General features: G+C 32.8%; 1 protein-coding gene across 3 annotated transcripts in view; it reads right to left on the bottom strand.

Annotated features, from left to right (window-relative positions):
- Positions 1 to 1171: 1171 nt before the first annotated feature.
- LOC136988060 (FERRY endosomal RAB5 effector complex subunit 3) overlaps positions 1172 to 23492 on the bottom strand; it is a 170179-nt gene continuing 147858 nt past the window's right edge. For 2 of the 3 annotated variants that reach the window (XM_067285859.1, XM_067285860.1), the window contains exons 10-12: positions 22876 to 23103; positions 9292 to 9417; positions 1172 to 1380 (exon numbers count right to left, since the gene is read on the bottom strand). In XM_067285859.1, coding sequence (XP_067141960.1) covers positions 1291 to 1380; positions 9292 to 9417; positions 22876 to 23103 — 444 coding nt within the window. In that variant the 3' untranslated portion in view covers positions 1172 to 1290. The remainder of the gene's footprint in view (positions 1381 to 9291; positions 9418 to 22875; positions 23104 to 23492) is intronic. The other variant, XM_067285861.1, reaches the window with a different exon arrangement.

The following is a 23492-nucleotide window of genomic DNA, read 5'->3' as shown; positions in this document are numbered from 1 at the left end:
ATTTGTCGTCTCAAGTTTAAAGTTTTTTCTTTCAACAAATATTTAAATTGCCTAAAATACAAAAATGCCAGCCTGAGTTCTCACAAAAATTAAATGAAATCAAAATTAATTTACTTAGTTTTTTAATTTGAATATGCAATAGAATAACAACATATAAATCTCATAAAATGAAATACAGAAATTTTGAGTTATTTTTATAAATGAGAAGGCATTTCTTCTTAAAAGGACATCGTCAATCAATCCTCATTGTCAACCAGTATTATTGACGAGTAGGACAAATTTAAATAATTTGCCAATTATTGAACAAACTTTAAAATACATTAAAGCTATCTTCACATTTTGTTTTTTTTCTTTTTTTTTACATCTCGAGAACAACGGTCTTGTGGTGCCGACCTTTATTTGGAGGCCGTCATCCACCTCAATAGGTGATACATTTTACAACTGCCATTGCCAGAGGGAGTATTTAAACCTATCTTCATAACATGGTCGGAATATATTTTAAACATTGAGTCAAAGATTAGTCCCATTACTTATACTGATGACGTACACATCAACTTTTTTTCAAGTCAATACAAATATGAAATGAAGAAATTTCCATATCCAGTGTAAAAAAAATAAGAAATTAGCACAGGAATGGTACAATTTCAAACTAATTTTTTTTTTTTTGGCTGATGCAAAATAGCTAAGGTACGGTGCAATTTTAGCTACTTTTTAAAAATCCAGAATGTATTTTAACCAATATGGACTATCGTCATAGATAGCCTCTGCCTTCAAACGTTCTCCAAATCAATTTTCTTCCACGTTGAAATTATCATCAGAACAAACACGTGTCTCTAAGATTAAAAAGGTATTGTTTTGCAATATTTCAAGCACTTCAGTGTTTCTAAAATGCACAATCATTTGCAGTGATCGCCATCTAACTTCATTAAATGACAACATTAATGATTAACCAAGGTATCGGCCATTATTAGTCTCTAAGTGAGTGCATAAAATATTTCATAACATTAAACAACAGAATAAATTTTCTTATTATATTTCAGAATATGATCAAGTAAGTCAAAAACTAAGTAGCAAAGCTGGTTATTATAAAATGTTGTTTCCTAATAATATCAGCAATATCTGAAATATATAAATAGGCTACATATTCACAAGGTTTGTAAATTAAAAAATCTAGAAGCAGAACAAGACACTTTATTAACTTGTACTATTTCAACAATCTGTATATCTCAAGATTCACAGTTTTATGCACATTAAGAACAGAAAGTAAAGTTAGACTGATTATTATTTCTTTCACCTAGTCTTTAGCACCAGAGGATTGGATACTCGAAATATGCTGGGCAGCATGGATGACAGACTGGAAAAAAGGCCTTCCGATATTCCCTTAAAGAAAAATTAAATATACATACACAATTTCAAAAACAGTGATGCAAAAGGAAACAGAAAATAAAGATATGTATTCAGCCTTGCATTGTACAGTATTATCTTGACAATTGCTAGGGAACAAACATTTTTTTTGGCATTATTAGTAATGGGCACCAACCAAGGAAAAACTACTTATATACAATACGTCGATGATTCCTGTAAAAATTCAAAAAATTTTGCCACTTTTTGTTTTTTATGGCAACATTGTGAACTTTTGTCTACCCATTATTTCATGCATATAACAGACGTTAAGAGAAACACCTTCTTAGACAGATGCATCACCCCACCTGTTATTTTTGAAGATAGATTAACAAATTCATGGGGTTCGACGATATAAAGATATCTGTCGACTGTCACAAATCTGAGAAATATTTCTACCCTCGTGTTTATCAAAAAATTTTTACAAACCACATTCAAACTTTTCACTAGAAAATAAACTTTTGAGTAGTATAAGTGAAATTGCAACACCAAGAAGGAATGAATGCATGTAGCCACATACACATTGCATGACTGGTAGAGGTGAGAGATTTGCATATCTTTGCTCTTTTAATCATTTGCACGAGTTACCTGTTTATTCAGTAATGAATATGGCAGCTATACGATAAGGCATATTATCAACAAGGTGCTCAATGGCTGTCCAAAGTATCCCTGGTCAAGCTGCATCCACTGTGGTGTGCATGTCACCTAACGTACGTGGTGGTGGTCCCCAGTGCACCTGATGTTGGACAACGTCCCATGTGTGTTTGATAGAAGAGTGATCTAGTAAGGCTGCCTGCTAGTCAAAAATGAATTTGAGTTAACCCTTTCCCGGCCAGGGTACCGATTCATCGTTACCCTGTTAAAAATCGATTTTTATAAAATTTATCGACAACAGATGTCAGCACTTGACGGTATCGTCTTGTTTATCGTCTGTTTCACATATTTTTGTCCAGGTGGTGTTTTGTCGACGTAAAAAATTTTAATTATCGATGTTTTTTCCTTAATTTTTTATTTCATTTTTAGCATATTCATGCAATAATATTACTATAATAAGTTCATTAATGCTATAATAAGTTTATTCACCTATAATATGTTAATGCATCATAAATATTCAAGTTATGACCTTCAGTTCCGATATTTTATATATTTTTTTAATTATTTTTTAAATCTAAAATATCAGCGAATGTTACATCTATTGCTACTGGTAATCATATGTTTATTACAAAAATAAATAATCTTGTTTGATATAAAATGAATAAAGTATATTAGTTCATTATATTAGTTGAAAGCAGAATAAAGTTCAGATTTCAAACAAATGTTTGATATAATGTGCGATTATTTCACAACGAATAAACGTACATGCATAAATGTTATATCAAATTGTACAGAACAATATTTTACGTCGTATTGGCTCAGTGACAATAAGAATGAAGTAACCAGACAATGTTAATTTTGACAAATAGTAACAAATTTTCAAGTCTGAAAGTCAGTTATCATATACAGTAGAGCGTCGATAAGTGGAACCAATTGGGGACTGGGGTCCTTCCAGTTAATGATTTGTTCCAGTTTCCGACTTTGTACAAAAAAATACATTAACCTGTCCAATGTTCAAATTTTTCTCCGTTGCGTGTCGCTTCTGTTGAATTTTCGTCGATTTTAAGCCTAACGAAAATTTTTATAATAATAATCGAGGCTATTGTATTGTTAAAAATTATTTCTTTATTTTGTACAAACAAAATAAATATATTAAAGAATATAAAAAACATGAAAATTATACTTTAGAAGTAAATTTAGTATCAAAAACATTCGATTCGGCACGACACAGTCCGACTGAAAATCGTTCCACTTTCCGGCCATTCCACTTACTGACGTTCCACTTATCGACGCTCTACTGTATATATATTTTTTTCTCATAAATTTTTCAAACAAACTTTATCGAAATATGTCGTATTTAAAACTAACTATATTGATAAATATATGTGATTTTTTTCATGTGAATAAAATAATAAGTTAATTTTTAGGGAATTTTTAAAATAATATTGCCTGATTCACCTATTTTGACCTTGGCCGTTTTACAAAATAAGGGGGCGTGGCAAACGGTAGGCTAAGGGTTAAAACTAGTTTTAACTAGACAAAACGGGTTTTAACAAAGACATCCAGTATAAACTAGTTTCGACTAGTTAAAACTCGTTCTAACTAAAAACGGGTTTTGACTGTAACATATATATATATATATCTGCTGTGAACAGTTGCAGATAACATTTATGGCCTGAGCTGGCTGCGGTCTTTACAGCCGAAAACAAGGCTCCATGCAACCCAATGTGTATGCAAACTTAATCATATGCATATCTGTCACTTCTACCAGTCCTGCAATTTGCATGTGGCCACGCACATTTTTTTCATTGTTGCAATTTTACTTTTCAGGAGTATCTTCTAGTGCAAATTTTATGATTCTGCTGTTATTTTACATAATGTGGAGTTGTTATTATTTTTATCTATTTAACTGGTCATGATAATTAGTTATTGAATTACATTTTCTTCTGAAATTATTTGTTATAAATACAAATTAAAAAAATTATTTTAAGTTCCCAGAAATCTATTAAAGCAAATAAATTTTTGATTGGTACTCAATCTCAATTGCTTCTTCTATTTTCAGATTATTGGATGTGAGCACAAAATTGCTGTAATGAACATATACAGAAACAATTACAATTTTTTTTCTGTTACTACACAATTAAATTTTTAGGCCTTATCACACTAACTAAAAAATTCCAATTGTCAACTTAGTCAATCATATAAACACATTAACTTTTATGAACACAATTACCAATTTTGTAGATTTTCATCCGATGGCTATTATTATAGTTAAATATCTGAAGACAACTCTTAGATAAAAAGTTGAAACACCCCCAAGAAGGTATGGATGGAAACCAGAAGACATCCATATGTCACTAGTTCCTTTTTTAGAAAATCTTTGTGTTTTAAAAGGACATTTTAGGCTACTGGCTGTCAAAAAACTAAAAAGAAAAGGTCAGTTGCCAAGAATGTGTAGTCTGGAGCACAAAGTTAATAAATAGTGGTCCCTATTTGGGCAGACTTTGTCTTCAGATATTTAACAATTACCAATCTAAAATAACATTTTGGGTTTTTTTATGACCCCTCTTCAGTTAGACAACTTGGTAATTTAAACATTAAGTGTATAACAAACTATTAAAATTAGAACAGATATATAACAGACACAGTTGAAAGTTGAAACCAAACTTGTAAAAATGCACATTTAAAACCATTCCTCAGTTTGTTGTAATTATGATTCCAAAAACAATCTCCTACATTTTTTCTTTTCTCTATACCATACAAAACATTTTATTAGGTCTAATTTGAATAAACATTTTAACATTATAAAGTTACTCTTAATTCTATTAATAACAATTTTTCCTTTACATTAACTCTTCAGTGCTGGGCGTGAAACCATCACCATCAGTTATATAACGTGTTATATTAAAACCTAAATTTAAATCTTTCTAAATTTTTAATAATAAATACACTTTAGTAAGTAAAATTATAACTGCTATTTACAGACTTCCTCAAACTGCACGCTAGTACTTCTCAATAAATTCCTTCTTCTGTTATTCTTATTAACCATCCTTTATCTACATTTAACCCGGTATTATTATTTATCTGTTCTGCTTGTTCCAGTTTTACTATCTCAAGATGTTCATAAAATTTCCTTTTTATTGTAAGAATGGGTTCTGTGAATCCTCACTCACTAAGCAAGATGGTTCTAAGTCAATGAAAATTTTAAAAAGGCCGAGTGAAACGGTAGGATCCACTCACCTATAGTCAGGTCCCGACACCAGTTAGAACTCGATATAAAATAAACATTCTAACTTGCGATTAAAATGAGTGCTTTAAGTATTACTATTTTCTCCAAGTGGCAATAAATATTAGGAGGGGTTACCGATCCAGAAATGGATGGAGGTAATATCAAGTATAAAGATAACTATTTATTTATATCAAACTATGTAAATTAGGATACAAAATTATATACATACATCAAAGGATTACAATATTATTTCAAGTTAATCAAAGACACAATATACTGACTCTACCTACTAATTAAATTATCCTGGATATGATGATCGAATGAGAGATAGTACATAAATCATCATATTTACCAGGGAAAACCTTTTTCTTGTGTTTGGGAAAACTTCTCAGACTATTCTTTCATTATGAGATGGACACACCAAAGCAAAGACAGGAAACAAGAAGGAAAATTAATCAATTGGCTACACAGCCTGTGACATGGTGATCATGACAAAAAGCAAGAATGGAAGGCGACTTCCACCTTTTATAGAAAATTAGAGGACCGGTCGGATTTGTTCCCGATTTGGTCATTCTCTGCCAAACTTTCGGTTTAACGGGAACTTCTCTTCTCCCTGTGAGTCGGGAAGTAGAGAAATGTTGAATATGATAGAATTTTATAAATTAAGAGGAGGACAAAATTTAAAATATCAACTAAAATATTATAATTTTAAGCAGGGGACCCCAACCTTTTTGTACCTAAGAGCACATTCTAGAATATTGGCTGGACGATGGGCACCATTTATTTTTTCAAGGTGAATTTATATTTGGACATAGTTAACAGTGCCGGATTAAGCCTCTAGCGGGCTTTAAACAAAATTTTAATTGCGGCCCCATTTAAATAAGTTGCTTCTAAACAAATCTTATATAATGTGACACTAGCATGGGTGACACCCGGTGCGGATATTGTGGTGTCACCCAGGAATATTTCCAGATGGTGCGAGAGATATCGTGGCGGAGATTACTTTTGACACACGGATGGCTGTTGACCTTTTTTTTTTTAGTTAACGACTGCTGAAATTTCTAAGTCACTCCAAGTTACGGGCCCTACACGTTTCCCTACTTTGATTTTACGATATTCAGAATGGACCGATTTACTTCATTTCAGGTATGGGAAATTGAATTGGTGCAGATTTGGCGGAGGGGAAAAAGAGATCGGTCGCATTTCGCTTTGTGCTTTCATCTGTGTTGGACGCCATTTCTACTTTTGAATGGTTAATCATTCAAAGTGAAAAAACTTTTACATAGCATTTTATCGAAAACCGAAATATTTTTATTTTTATCGTGGTCGCACAGTGGTGGGCGCCATGGTGCCCGCGGGCACAGGGTTGGGGACCACTGATTTTAAGTATAAAAATATTCTCTATCACTGTCGGTTCTCACATTATTTTAAATTTCTCATTTTAACTGTTTCCTTCGCTATTTCACACCCGGCACTATTACAATGTTAGGAAACTGCTGAATTATACATATTAGTTTTAATTGACTTTATATGTTCTCCTAACCTTGTCTTTAACTTTCTCCTAGTTTCCCCAATATACTTTTTCTTATTTAAACAATTACAACAAAAACTATACACATTTTTCTCCCATATATTATTTCGTAGATTATCAACATTTCTATTCAAATGATTTTGTATACCTGAAGAAGGCCATTTAAAATAGCCAAAATTGTTAGTTCTTTTCTAGCAATTTCTTTAATTAAATCACAGAGAGAAAGGTGTTTGAAACTTATTATAATTTATAGAAATTACATTAAAATCGTATATAATGGATTGGAAAATTTACCAAAAGGGTTTGTTTTATAGAAATAACTACATGCATAGGACACCTTTATCAAGTGACTAATTGTAATTTAACGTATAAACTTTATTTTCTGTCAATATTGATATTATACAGTGAAGTTGAGACAATGTTGTAGCATCGAGTAGTACAAGTAAGTAGCTCGGTGATACACCAGGACATTGGCTTCCTTGTATATTTCATGTGTAAAGTGTACTTGTTTGAGAGAAAAATAATGTTGTGTATAATTCTTGTTGTAATTGTTTAAATAAGAAAAAGTATAATTGGGAAACTAAGAGAAAGTTACAGACAAGGTTAATTTATATAAGAAAGATGTTCTCCTTTCAAATTTTTCGTTTACGGAACTTTATGGTATTATGTGACCTTATAGCAGGTTTTGGCAGCAGATAAATCACATGCTTTTGATTGGAAATAGTTGTTCTAATAACAAACTGCCTCGTTGCCAACAAAGAATTTCAATTCTAAGCAATATTATAATCATATCGAATACACAAATTCATAGTTACAATAGAACATAATAGAACATTTCACAGCATAATAATTTTTTGGTATATTTTCAGCAACACTGCCCTTTTTTGACAATTGCTGGATAAATAGAGAATCCTAGGACTAAAGAAAATTGTCACACCAACTCAGTAGTATTTAAAAATTATCAATTTCTTTATCATAGATAATAATAAATGTTGTATTTTAGTAAAAAGAATATCCTTAACTTTCCTTCAACATACACCATGAAAACATGTCATTGAACAAACTATATAATTTTGTTTTCGGCTCAATTTTGAAAAAATTTTAAAACTGATGAAAGTTGCTTCTATAAAAAAAATTTGTGATTAATAATTTTATCAAAAGCATTTACGATTGTAATATAGACTTAATATGTATTATTTCCAAAAATAATTTGTCTATTTTGTAAAACCATGTATTTTTTATTTTTTTGTTTTCTCTGTGATGAAATAGTGGAATAGTTAATGTACAATTAACTGTTGAGTACAATTAATTATCCTATTGATTGTCAATGAGTAACTATCCTGTTTTTTTATTTTTATGTTATAAACCAGAGCTGTACTTGCATGATAAATCTACATGTACTCATTTGTTCCAGCCAGCGACAGCAGACTTTTTCTCTCTCAAAAGTTAAAGCGGTTTGACTCTGACTGTTCTCCCACTGCCAGAGAAACGAGTTTTTCTGTCACCCAGCAATGTATCTCCCACAAAAATGGGCTAGTGTGTCACAGCCTTAAGAGTGTCATTGCCCACAAATGTAAAGTTGGTGCAGTTTGGAAAAGATCAATGATTCTCCAAAAACTTGTCACAATACCATTCTCCTGAGAATGACCATTGCAAAAATATGTGCAATGATCTGCCATTAATTGCAATACCAGTGATCCAAATACCACAGTTCTAAACTTCCCAAATTTGTTGTAGTTGGTATCTCCCCACAGTGACCCAAGTCCCAAATTGTGTACGCCAAACTAGGATTTGTCCAAGATTGTCTTGGATCAATCCAGATGTTCCTAGTCACAATGCTCTTTGATACTACTGTAATCTGTGGCGTAGAGTGAGGATAACCTACAGGCTATGGTATTTGGTTCACCTGTGTGGTTGGGTGGTATCGGGATGACTGAAGCATTTGCTAGGTCAGCAGCTAACTGCAGACATACCAATTCTGTTCCTTTTTTTAAAAGGGCTATGTACTGACCCTTTTGAAATGTTGTGCACCTTCTCCAACCACTATTGTGCATAAGAATACATGCACTGTGCCTAGAGTCTTCCTATGAAATATGATGGCTTTTTAATTAGTAAATTGAACTCTTTGAAATACCTATTTCCAGTGTCACTTTGACCCACCCCAAGTTGTCCAACTGCTCATTCATAATCACATACACTCAAAATGATATTAAGGAATCTGCAACCGATATTTGCTAGTAATAAAATATTCCAAAACTTGACGTTATCATCTTTGTACATGATATTTCTATAGATGCAAATTTTACATACCAATTATGATTGTTGATGAAGTGCATGCCGATGTCTTCTGCAGGTTTATTCGAGTGATTGAGTCCCACTGGATAGTATTTCATAGAAAAAAATGTAACTGTTCCCTAGAAATTGTCAGTTTATTTCCAATAAAGCCAAAAAAAAATCTAGTTTTAAATCAAATCCTGAGAATTTCAATATTTCAAGACTGGTAACATTGCTGGAAAGGTAATAACAATAAACATACCTTTGGAACAAGAAACTGCACTGTTCTTGTTTCTTCCCCTACCAATGAAGCCATTTCAATCATAAATCCTTTAACACATTTGAAAACCAATTCTGCACGTTTTAAACACCACTGAATGGTCATTTCCTACAATTTACATTTATTATAAAAAGCCGAGAATTAAAATTAGACATTTTACACTACAAACATTTTAAGCTATATATTTATTTACACATCCTACAAATTTAATTTTATGATCATAAACAATTATCCTCACCACATTTCATATTAAATAAATACTAAGTGTTATACTATGGTTTATGTCAAACTATATATAATATTATATGTAAAAATTATCATTATAATTATTTAATAAAATACTTATACAGTGGAACCTCACTTAATGAACACCTCGCATAACGAGCAAAACAAATTGTAGAAACAACTTGCTTAATGAGGGACGTTTCGCAAAATGAAGAGGGCAAGTCTTGGATTGTGCGCGTGCTCCATCAATCTGTTTAAATTTATCTTTGTATACTAGTACATTTATCAATTAACAGGACTTATTATACTGGAAAATTATGGATGCAGGTGAACTCAAATCAGGTGAACTAAATAAAAAATATTTCTGGTCTGTAAGACTAAATATCTGCATCCATAATTTTCCAGTATAATAACTCCTGTTAATTGATAAATGTACTAGTATACAAAGATAAATTTAAGATATGATAAAGGACACAAAGGCATAATAATTGAAATTAAAATTTCATCAATCTGTGTTTAGCACTCGTTCCAATAGTATCTTAGTATCGCTTATGATCACACATTTTTCCGAACTTGTGTTCACACATATTACGTATAAACATCAACCACCACAGCCCATTATATAATAAACACACCAAACGATATGCCAAATTCTTAGGTTATGTAAATATTAGAAATTAATTAATTTAACTAGAGGGAGGCAGTTATTCTGCCATCTCGTATTAAATTTAATGACCAATTACAAATTAAATTTTAGAAATGTCTGAATTAAAAATGAACTATTTATAATTATTAAATTTAATATGAGATAGCAGCATAACTGCCTACCTCTAGTCAAATTAATTAATTTCTAATATTTATAGCCTTTACATAGTGCAAGAATTTGGCATATCGTTCGGCATGTTTATCAGACATATTAGCTGAGAGTTTTTTTGTTTTCTGCAAATCGAATTTGCATTCCAGGTTGATTCATTCCACGCTAGAAGAAAAGATGATGATTATTCATGCTCCTTAACAATGTATCTATATATATATAAATGGACATGTTTGTGCCTATATTTCACTCTGCAGCCAAAACTACACATTGCACATGAATGGTGTTTGTGTGTGGTAGTAGCCCCAAGTCTCCCATTGTGCACTATGATTGTTGCGTCTCGATAGCTATAAGGTTGTGGGAGATACGAGAGTTGAAAGTGCTTGACTTCGAAAATGTGTGATGCTTCAATGAGAATGTTTCGGTTTTTTCTAGAAAGTTCCAGAACCTAGAGGTGAAATTTGGTACACAGTTAGGGTACATCATAAAAACGCACACTAAGAAGGGATTTTTTGAAATTCCCCCGTGGGGGAGAGGGAGAACATTAACCTGAAGAATGGCTTCTACTGTACTATTTTAGATGCGATTTTTTGTTTTTAATTATGTTTAATCTTAATTGAGTACTTAGGGATATTAAATTGATGACATTTCAGACATTGGTTAAAAAATTAAAATATATAAAAAATATTTATAACAAATGTTCGAACCGTTTTAAATTCGAATTTCTTTTTGCATATTGGTTCGATTACAGAACGAAGCAGGTACTTACAGCTAGAAGTCAAATTAAAAACAGTTTGTTTGATTCTCAGTGGTAGGTGTTAAATAATTACTATGGTTGTTGAAATATTGAATGTAAATAGAGTTTGTTGCAAAATCCGCACGAGCGAAGCTGCGGGTAACAGCTAGTATCGTATAATTTTCTTTGAATAAACATTATACATTATTTGTGTATTTTTTTGGCATGGAATGCATTATCGTATTTTACATTAATTTATATGGGAAAAATTGTTTCGCTTAACGAGTGTTTTGCATTACGAGTAAGATTCTGGAACGAATCATGCTTGTTAAGTGAGGTTCCTCTCCCTGCTTCAGCAAATCTTCATTGCAGCCACTCCTTAATGACCTAACTGTTTAACAACCAGCTCTCCAGTGTGAGGAATCCCATTTCATAGTCATACTCTTGTTCTTGCTGTTGGTCAGTGTTTACTACATGAAGCCTTTGCAATCTCCGAGACTACATATTTTGTTTATAAATTTGTATTACACTTCACAATACAAAATGTCTGGAAGAAAGAGAATGAGTTGACCTGGAGAAAATGCCAAGAATCAAAAGAAAGGGCAACAGAGTTGGAAGCATAGAAGTATTTAAAAGAGGAAGAAGAGGAAAGAAGTGAGATGGTATGTTGTCAAAATTGAATGTGGCTGTATTAGAACTAGATGGTACGGATCCCAATATTGAACAGTTTATGAAAGTGGAACAGCAAATGAATGAACTTTTATGATACTGTCCTAAAATTTGTAAAGAAAACAGGAAACTTACAAAGTAGATCACACTAATATGATTCTTCTTGAAAGCTACATCCAAGGCCCCTACCCCAACAAGTACTTCCATTTCTCTGCAGTCATCTTTCTTATCAAGCCCTCTAGAGCTTCCAATAACCTTGTTGACAACTCTGATGATGACACCAATGATGTGGAACTATTTTGATTTCAACCCTTTAAAGAATTTGATGACTAGAATATTAATCCGAGTGACTTTCTTTTAAAATGAATATACAGTACTTTAATTTTTGGTACAGTACAACACTAATAATTTTTGCTGATTGTATTTTTATATTCAGTAATACATAAAAGATGCAAATTATAGCATAGTTATCAATTGATCAAGTTATGATAGAATAGTACATGAAAAAATAAACCAAGGCAGTTATCGTGAATTGACAACATATCCGACACAAGGCATAATTCAAAACTTAAAACCTAAATGCCAAAAACAGAATATCTGAAGACAAAACAAAACATATATTAAAGTAAAACAACAGAACACCAAAATATTCCATTTGAATAAAAACAGACAAAATCCCAGTAAGCTACAGACCACTCACTGATCAACATTAAAAATTACCCCTTTACAACGTGGAATTGTTTATTAAGAACAAACTTAAAACTTTGAAATATAACAGCATAGCATATTACATATGGGCAAGTTCCTGAAAAGGATAAAGAAAATCAAAATTCATGTAAACACTAGGTTAACATCACATACCATCCATCAGTAAAAATAAAATCAAAGAAACATTAGGTAATATTGAAAGTCCAGAATTTAACCTGGTTAAATGAATTAGCTAAGAATGCTAGTCTTAGATGATAATTATTTTGAATACAATAATAAATGGTATAAACAAAAAAGATGGCATCCTATGGGTATGTGTATAGGACCTAGATTGGCTAAACTAAGTATAATCAAAATAAACAACATTATAGTTAAAATAAAAGGAATACAAGTGATATTTTGCTATGTTGTTGATTATTTTATAGTTTATAACAATAAAAATAATAAAATTAAAAACAATAAACAGTATAGACAATGAAATAAAATTTGATATAGTGAATGGGAAAGAAAATAAGTTTGTCTACTCTAATAACCTTAAATAGCTTCACAAAGTATAGTTAGCCACAAACGTTTTCGGTCCCCTACGTTCTAAACTTCCGTTACGGATGCATTCCAACCCCCCACTCCAGATGTGTACTATAAACAAACATCACTGCGCATGTGCCGGCGGCTACAACGTCGGGTCGTACATCGCTTGCCACGCCTTCGAAAGTTGCTTTTCATCTTTAAAGTTGATAGCAAGGCCCAGGCAATCCGCTTTAAAGGTCTCTAGCACCTCCAAATACTTAAGGTGGTGTACCTGCCTGGTTCTATCAACTTTAAAGATGAAAAGCAACTTTTGAAGGCGTGGCAAGCGATGTACGACCCGACGTTATAGCCGCCAGTGCATGCGCAGCAATGTTTGTTTATAGTACACATCTGGAGCGGGGGGTTGGAATGCATCCGTAATGGGAGTTTAGAACGTAGGGTCACTCTCTACTCGGATCCCACCCAAAGAAGGTCCTAGGGGACCGAAAATGTTTGTGGCTAACTATACTTTGCGAAGCTATTTAAGGTTATTAGAATAGACATATTTATTATTGCTTCATTTCAAGATGGATTTTAATGAAAATAAATTACCGTATTTAGACTGACTAACAACTAGAAAAAAAAACAGCAATATAATATAAGCATTTAAAAACACAAAAGTGCAGTGAGGATAATAAAGTAATATACAGGGGGGGTGCAAAAGTAGGTATACAGTTGTTATTATGAAAAAAAAAAACATATACAGCGATAAAATAGGAAGAAAAAACATTTATTTTTATGTACAAATTAAATCACAAATAAGAAATACAAACTAATAAAAGTTAATAAAAATAATAATGAACATCAAACATTTGTATTTCTCAGATTCTCAACTGTATACTTACTTTTACACCCCCATATTATAAATCAAATATACCAATGCATGTCATAAAGAATACATTCAATATGTTTATAAAGAAAATCATAGTAAAAACAACCAATACAAAAAATCAGGAAAAAATAATAATATCATAAAAACACATTTATTTAATGGGTATGGCAGAAAAATCATTAGTAGTTGGTTAAAACAATCTAAAATTCTAAACTGAATGGAGAAAATATCAAGGATATGAAGTTTGTTAAAATGATATACAGAGTAACGAGTGGATAATCTGTTACCTGTGGATACATGACTGTTCAGAAAATTAAACATTGTGTTTAGTAAAAATGTCATAGTTTGAGTTATTAAACATTTTATATTTTTTTGGAAAATGGATTACCTCTTCACATTTTTCAATGTCATGGTCACAAATCAAGGAGTTTTCCCAGTCTGTTTTTTGAATACTAGTCTTGGATACATGTCCTATCAAACGTAAATTGCCAATTTAGTGTCATAGACTTGGTTCTTTTAGAACAAAAAATAATTTAAAATTTTTGGTCCGTTTTTTCAGTATAAAAAAAAAGTACTGTAACTTGCATGACAAACTAACTAATAATTTGTCTATTGTACTGAGATGACACACTGACGCTAGTTTTGACTTAAAAAAAACAAAGTCTATGACACTAAAATGGCAGTTTACATTTAATCGAACATGTATTAAAGACTAGTATTCGAAAAACAGACTGGGAAAAATCTTTGATTTGTGACTATGACATTGAAAATTGTGAACTAGGTAGTCCATTTTCCAAAAAAATAGAAAATGTCCAATAACTCGAGAACTATGACACTTACTAAACACTATGTTTAATTTTCTGAACAGTCAGGATGTCTCCTATCCGCAGGTAAGATTATCCACACTTTACACCACATCCTGTGTGTACTGGTTTATTTGAAAAAAACACTTAGGAAAAGTGGTATTCTATTAGTACTGGATCAACATAATCAATTAGCCAAAAAAAAATTGAAAACAAAGAAAATGAATCACAATTATGAATATTAAACAGAAGTAATATTGTATATAAGCTGGAGTGCAATTGTATTGATCCCCACATTTATATAAGGGGAACCAAGAGGGAACTCCAAACAAGATTTGTGCAGCACATCTAAGCAATAAAAAATAATGACAATAAATCTGCAATTGCTAAGCACTAACCAGAATGGATGAGAAATAACAAAAGAAAATACTAAAGTTCAAAAACACAAAGAAAATATGTTTAAAAGAAAACTATTCAAATAACCACTCAACACACTGGGATCTAGTTAATCACATACTCTGAACCGATTACGACGTGCACATAAACAAAACAAAAACAAACGTTTTCAAACTCCATCCGAGTTCTTCATCAGGCTTTGTAACAATTTTATGAAGATCCATTGGGTAATCATTACAAGCCTGATGAATTTACTAAAAAACTAATAATGTATGTGCATATACCTAGAAATCCACAAAGAGATCTATGTATCATGACTGAGGAGGACCAGTTAGGTCCAAAATGCATATCATAACAAATACATAGAAGAAAATTCTATCTCAATGTCAATCTGTCCTGTGGCTGTCTAGTTTGATAAGATGTCAACCTATAGGAAAAGTGCACTAGCATGAAACATAAAAAACAGAGTTATCAAATTAGCCTGTCTCTTTTTTATTTTGAATTTTTCTTCCCGTAAGAGTGAGGGTTTGGTGAGACTTTCAGCTTCACCATGTCCGGTCCAGTCTAGTTCAGGCTATTGTTCAAACTCGTCGTTTTTTTGGAATTGCTGTGGGTTTAGCACCAAGTGCTTATTGTTGGATTATTTGATTAAAAGACCAGATTTAATTTGTTTGGCCCTTGTTGAGACCTGGATGGTTTCAATAGAGGGCAATTTTCTTGCTAAGTTTCTTCCAGTTAACTAGAAGTATTTTATGATCCCAGCTGAAAAACCATTGAGCCCGGATAGGCCCCATGGAGGAATTTTGTTCTTTTTTGATGAAGCTAGAGGGCACTTCGAGTTATTGGAAACTTACCCAGATTTAATGATGATTGGTTTAATATGTTACTCGGCTCCCAAACCTAGAAGTATCTTGGTGTTGATAGTATATGCCAGTTCGCTAAGGCAGCAAGGCTTACATCTTGATTTGTTTTCTTCTATTTTGAATTCCTGGTCTTCGTCTTATCATGGTATAGTGATAATGGGCGATTTTAACGTCCATATTGGTGAGGAAATCGATTCACATTTAAATGTAGTTTCTCCTAATATTTTTGACGTCAGACGGTCAAAGGATTTAAAGGTCAATACGGCTGGGAGACAGCTTCTGCATTGGTTGATCGAACATGATCTCATTCCCCTCAATGGTCGTAGTAAGGGAGATTTTCCAGGTGAATTAACTTTTCTGTCAAAAGTGGGTAGCTTGGTTAGACTTTATATAGTCATTTCTCAGAATCTGGTTCACATGTTCGAATCCCTATGTTTTGGATCTCTCTCATCTTCTGATCATTTTCCAGTGGAATTACAGATGGTGACTAGAAACAGATTTTCCTTCGTTGATGGGCCTCATCTCATCAAGACTTGCTTAGTTTGGAATGATTCTAAAATAGAATCTTTTGGTGAAGCAGTATCGCAGAGCTTCTGGAATTTAAACTTTGATTCTGAGTCTGTTGATGACTTCTATGGTTTAATTATATCCGAGCTATGCTCTATAGCAAGGAGTCTAAATGTGATAATTGAAGATGCTGAACCTTACAGGAGGACTCATCCCTCTTGGTTTGATAGGTCTTGCTGCATCCAAAAGCGAGCGAGGAATATTGCCTTGAGCAAGTTTCGCAGATCTAATAGTCAGTCTGATTTAGCTTCTTTTTTAAATTTGAAACAACAATACAGTTCACTTATTAGGGCAAAAAAGAGGAAGGTTTTTTGCAATTATGCCTTTCGATTGGCTAGGATTAAGGACTCTAGGATTTTTTGGTATCAGGTTGGTCATTTTCGTCAGGTCAGGAGCATACCAGATCAAGAGATTTCTTTGGCTGACTGGTTTATTTATTATCAACAGTCATTTAGTTTAAATACGTCTAATTTACCTCCAATCCCGTTGCTACCAATGGCTTCTCTTATTGTTGATGCTATTTTACACCTTCCTATCTCTGATTCCGATGTGAACACAGCAATTCAAAAGATACAAATTCGCTCGGCTCCCGGGATGGACAATGTTTCTCCATCTTTAATTGTTTACTCTAGGGCCACTTTGGTTTCTTACCTGGTCATGTTATTTAACTGGGTTTATGACACTGCTAAAGTTCCGGAATCGTGGTTGGAGGTAAAGATAAAAGTTATCCACAAAAAAGGTCAGACAGATGAGCCCACTAACTTTCGACCAATATCGCTGTTACCTGTAGTTCGAAAAATTTTTACATCTATTCTGTCTAATAGATTGGGTATTTGGTTAAGAGAGTGGAATTTGATTCAACCAGTACAATTTGCTTTCCAACCTCGGAAGAGCACTTTGAGCAGTATTCTGATTCTTTAGTCCATTATCTGTAGACAACTTTCAAAGAAAAGACAACATTTACTTGCAGCCTTTATAGATTACGAAAAAGCCTTTGATAATGTTGTTTTGAAGATTTTGTTATCCAAATTAAAAATGCTTGGGATCTCAGACAAGTTTATTGATATTATTCAATGTTTCTTTTTGGGATTGAAGGCAAGGATTTCCACTAGTGCTGGGTTTACTGAAGTTTTTTCATTAGAAAAGGGTCTACCACAGGGTGATTCCTTAAGGAAATTCCCAAAGGAAATTGGGCCGGTTATATAATTATTCTTCTACTTTGGGTTTGCGTATTAATTTATTTAAGTCGAAAATAATGATTTTTAGACATGGTGGAAGGCTGAGAAAGGCTGACAGGTTTTTCTTAAATGGAAGAGGAATGAGTATTGTTAATGAAGGTATATATTTGGGGATTCATTTCTCAGCTACCGGCTCGTTCCAAAATTACATATCTTACGTGAAAGGCAAAGCATTTTCTAAAATAAATGCTGTAATAGATATTCTAAGACGGGTTAAGAACAGTCATATGATTTTGTGTAAGAAACTTGCAGCTTCTCTATTTACCTCGAGTTGGTCTTACGGTCTGCCCTTTTAGGGGCTTTTTTGTTTTGAAGACATTGATTCTATAGAACTGATGTTCTTTCGTCGACTTTTTGGCCTTGAGAGGTCAATCCTATCGTATGCAATTAGATCTGAAGTGGGCCTCGACTTTCCCTGGAAACATTTTGTTAAATTAACCTTAAATTTTCTGAGTAACATAATCTCTGACCCATCATCTTTGGAATGTGAGGCTTATTTAGCCTTGAAGAAGTTTTCATTGACCAGATCACTGAAATATTGTTGGTTCACTAAACTGGAGAGTCTATTTAATAGAATTGGTATCTCACTCTCCTTAATAGATTCGTCCCCAGAAGTTTTGAAATATTATACAAATACAATTTTACAAGAGTTTAATAATCTTTTCTTGATAGAAGAAGGTGACAGGGTCCTTAAGGCTAAGTACCATCCACGGTACCAGTCATTTCCAGTCATTTTTTATTTTATTTCGTACAAAATTGTACATTTTCCCGGCCCCGCAACAAGCATTACCGGGAAAAGAAAACATGAATAGTATATACAAACAATATACAATAAAAAAAAGGAGTAGGTATATACAAGAGTGGACTCCATACGAACTTACATGGTAAGAAAGTTTCAACACACGACAACTTTGCGCATGAAGAGAAGAACAGGACGTCTACAAGCGTCCCAAAGCATAGGGAGGTCACTATGCGACATATTTTACGCATGGAGGATTTTCAACAGTTGTTGAAATACACGGCTGGTTCATTGCATGTTGCAAAGTAGGTCCATGGTTGTCCAAAAGCCAGCCCTCACAATAAGATTAGTGGTGAGGTGTAACCTGGAAGTATGCCTCTATAAATGATTCCCAAAATGTGGTTGTAGTAAACAGTCACAATACAACCCAATGCCAAGCAGAGTGGTGCTGATATTAATTGAAGATATTGCTATGCGTGACATAATTTATTTGTCTTGCTAGGTTTTTGAAAGCCTGGTAGATTTCTTTAGTAAGCCAAATATCGGATGGGGCACATGGCCAAGCAATCCCCTGTTCCTCGAGCAGGAGTTGTAGTTGTAGTCTTTCACGATCGAGTATCATACAGTAGAAGAGGTAATGGGTGGAACCATCTTCCGTGAAGCAAGTTGGGCACATGTTGCAAGTCCTGCCAGTAAATCTCGCGAGGTAGCTCGCGAATTTGCCATGATTCGTCGAGATTTGTGTCATGCAGTAGTCAGGGGTGTACCACTTGTTACTGATAAAATTCTTCAGGCCTGGGATGAATTGGTACGTAAGATGGTGGTTTTGTTGATCCCAAGTATTCTGCCACAGTTGTAATGTATCCTCCCACAGCATCCCGCAAAGTGTGCACTGACTGATCTTACTATATGAGATAGGAAGTGATTCATTCATGGCAGCCTCTTTTGCTAGGTGGTCTGCCCTCTCATTGCCCACCATCCCCTGGTGGGCTCTTACATCCATGGTACCCAGAAATATTAGACAACAATCGGTATTTTTACATTTATTATCAGCAGTTACCATTTATTATAAAAAAACGATCATACAGATTCACCTAAATAAGTATTGTTTAACATAGAAACATTTGTGTATTGATCTATGTTCACCAGATACATGTCCATATTCTAAGAAAGGAAGTGCGACCTTAAATCACTACATGTTTGACTGAGGATCTTGAATGTTTGTGTCTACCAACACTTTCTAACAATGTTCTTTGTATTAATAATGTTATTTGTAAAGATCTAGCAGATAGAATTCACGGACTATTCTCCTTCAACGACTCAGTTGAGTCTATTTGGTGTAAATACAATTTATTAACTAAAGTTATTAATGTAATCCCCCTCCTAAAATGAATTTTACGTATGGAGTATTCAAATAAATAAATAATCTTGTAAGTGAAAAAATGAGATTTTTTAAAATTATGTTGAAACATGCTGTCACTAACCTCCAAACTTCATTTAGTGACACATTTCAAGACAAACCTCAGAGCAATAACATAATATGAACTGTAGGATAAAACCAGATTTAAATGTACCATTTGGTTGGAAGTTGTTATGCCATTTTTGCATAGTTCTTGTGAAATATTTTCACAGCACTACCACCAAAAATATGCATATTAAAACAACACAGTATCTCAAAATTTTACACATTAAAATAAGTAAAAATAATTTAATACATAATAAAATAATTTATATTTTGGTGTTTCAGTTTTTGCAAAATGAGAAAGTCTTAATCAGAAAACACAATCTTTATTGTTCACCTGGTATTTCACCTGCCAGGTTCAGGTGAAATACCAGGTGAACAATAAAGATTGTGTTTTCTGATTAAGACTTTCTCATTTTGCAGAAACTGAAACACCAATATAATAAGTCCAAGTAGATATAAATATAATGAATTGTATAAAATAAGGACATAAAGGTAATTGAATTAATTTACATTCTTTTTACATAATTTAGTATAGATAACTTAAAAATATATTAATTCAATACTATAGTAAAAATTACTTCAAATTAAAAACATGTTCTTTATCTCAAAACAATCAGTCCATTCTGTACTATACATTTTATCAGACTAATTATTCTACTATGCTACTGTATTAGATGAGCTCTCGATCAATTTTCACTACACAGTATTTCCATTCAAATACTGGGTGTTTCAAAATGGATGCAACCTAAAAGATAGCACAATAAAACTTAACATGCAGATAGTGTTTAGTCATCATATTAGGCAGGTGGCAACATTACACTCAAGGCTAACGTCCTCTAACTGTTAAAATAATCTTGTCATGCACTAGTCTCACTTAAGCAGTCATAGTGTTACACTCTGTCAGATATGTCATTTTCCAAAGACAAATGTTTATGTATTGTCAAGTCTTATACTATGTTTCCACACAATCCACGACTCACTTTGATCTCGATTTAGCTACAATCTGGATTGTGACTGTCGCCAGTTGAATGTTGTGCTGTTTGCACAGGCAGTCCGCTTGAGAACGACCCGGCTATTACATGCGATGATAAAATTGGCATAACTACTCGGTAAGTCACAAACACCAACACACAAAATGGAAGTTTTTATTAGAAATAAATACTTTTTCTTGCCATATATCTAATAATAAACAGATGTCATCGTCTCTCCAAATATCTTTTTTTATTTCTCTGTCAATAGCCCGACACGTGTTCCACAGCCATCTTGTATTTTCTTGTGCACGTGGGATTGTGGGATCTCTCTTATGACTGGATCTAGTTTCAAGAACTCTCTTGAGTTAATCACGATTGAACCTCGTTTCAGTCGAGATTGAAATGGTCGAGGGTGGTCGCACCAAGGCATAGTCGCCGACCTTGGTCACAATCTAGATTGAAATGCTCGGTGCGAACAGGGTATTACAAATGCATGAGAAAAGAGTTTTAGTTGAAGTTTCCTCAGACTGCAGTTTCTAACAAGTCAACAATATGTCGTTTGATTGATAAATTTCGAGATACCGAGTCTATTCATGATAGAAAGAGTTTGGGTTGGCCACCGTTGTTAACTGTTGAAATTCTTGATATGTCTCAGTGTTTAGCACACTCACCCAGAAAATCCCTGAGAAAGTTACCTTCACAGGTTGAAATGTCACCAATTACTCTTTTTGGGGCTACAAATAAGTTAAAACTGCATCCCTACTGCATTGGTATCATTCATGAACCAAAGGAACCAAACTGTAAAAAAACATGCACATTATTGTCATCAGTTTCATTCTTTTGTCAACAAAAATGGACTTGAGATATTGGATCAAGTTTATTTCAGTAACAAAGCTAAGTTCAACTTGGATGGCTATTATGTAACTGTGGACAGCCAAAACTGTCAAATACGAAACAGTGAAAATCCTCATATGTTTCGAGAACAAGCATTACATGCTCACAAAATTGGAGTTTTGTGTGCAACTTCCCATTGTCGCATGATAGGGCCTTTATTTTTTTGACACAACTGAAACAATTTAGTTTATTGTGATCTTGTCTAGCAGTTTGTTGCATTATTGGATGTGAATGAAGAAGACTACTGATTTTTACAAGATGGCACAACTGCCCACACAGCAAACACAACAATGAATGTGTTGCATGAATTCTTTAATGATCATTTGATTTCCAAAATTTTACATAACGAGTTTAGCCTTATCTGACCTGTACTTTACCCCTTTCTGGATAATAATTGTCCAGGAATTTTTAAATATAAGAAAGCTTTCTCTTTAACACACTTCTAATCTTAATTGCTTGCCTTTCATCAAACAATTCAGTAGTGGCCATTATAACATAAAACTATTATCATCAAGAAAAAAGTTCAAAGAAAGTTAAGGAAGACAATAAAGTGCTGCCAGACTTATCTTAAGATGTAGTTGAAACTCTACTAGTCATAAAAAGATAGCAAAGTAATCCAACTCCATGGACCAAATGATGGTGTGTGTGCCATGCTCAAGCACACACCTTCCTCAGTGAATTATACCATTTAAAATATTAAAAAAAAACAATAAAATTGAATTCAATGGAAATAATCTAAAAATTGAAAGATGATTTAAAGAAATGAAATTAGGTCAAAAATGTTGATTTATTAAATCTACTTCTGAAGTTACAAGACAATCTGTTTTATTACTGTTCCTTTTTCTCTGGTTAGATCTTATTTATTTCAAGATTCACTCTTGAATAACAAAAGTAGCATTTGAACTGAAGAGATTATTGCATAGCATTCAAAAGATGAACACACAGAAATTTCAAGAAAGTTTAAAAATTTTATAGAAAAATCTAGAAAAAAATTTTAATTTTATCATTTTTAATCTTATATTTAAAAAATCTATCTAGTAAATATAAATTTATTATTAATTACAAAAACGACATTTTACCTCTGACATTTCATGTACTAATAATAACGGAATAGTAATGGTGCAAATGTCTCTTTCGTGAGCTACTCGAAGAATATTTCGTAATCCTAAAATTACAGGATGACGAGAATTAATTTCTGCTTGACGTAACGAATCATCCGTCACGAGATGAAATACCACATGCACTTCAGACAAATTGGAATGATGAGTTATATAAAAATCACCATATTTCAATAATGAAGAGGAATTCTACAAAGAAAAGTCAAATTTCAACTTAATTATGGTTCATTAAAAAAAAATTATTCATAAATTACTATTATGAAGTAACTAACTATTGCAAGACTCCTGTATATATCCAATAAATAAAGCTTGCTTGATTAAGGTAATACTGTAATCATGCAGTTTTTGTTTATTAAATACAAGTATCCCTCGTTTAACATGGTTTGGCTTAATGTGCAAAATTAATTGTAACAATCCTTTTATATATCCAGCAGAAGTTTTAATTAATGCAGCTTAACTGCTATCTTTACTTAACATAGATATGTTTTTCTTGACAAATAAGTTGTTGGTGAATTTGCTATCTTTGTGCTAAGAATGATTTCCAATATAGATCTGTACTTTAATTACAACAGTTGTGA

The sequence above is a fragment of the Centruroides vittatus genome, unplaced genomic scaffold (genome assembly GCF_030686945.1).
Source record: "Centruroides vittatus isolate TY-2023 unplaced genomic scaffold, ASM3068694v2 scaffold_3046, whole genome shotgun sequence".
Lineage (NCBI taxonomy): Eukaryota > Metazoa > Arthropoda > Arachnida > Scorpiones > Buthidae > Centruroides > Centruroides vittatus.
The sequence above is the reverse complement of the archived record's forward strand: the minus strand, read 5'-3'. Positions and strand labels throughout refer to the sequence as shown.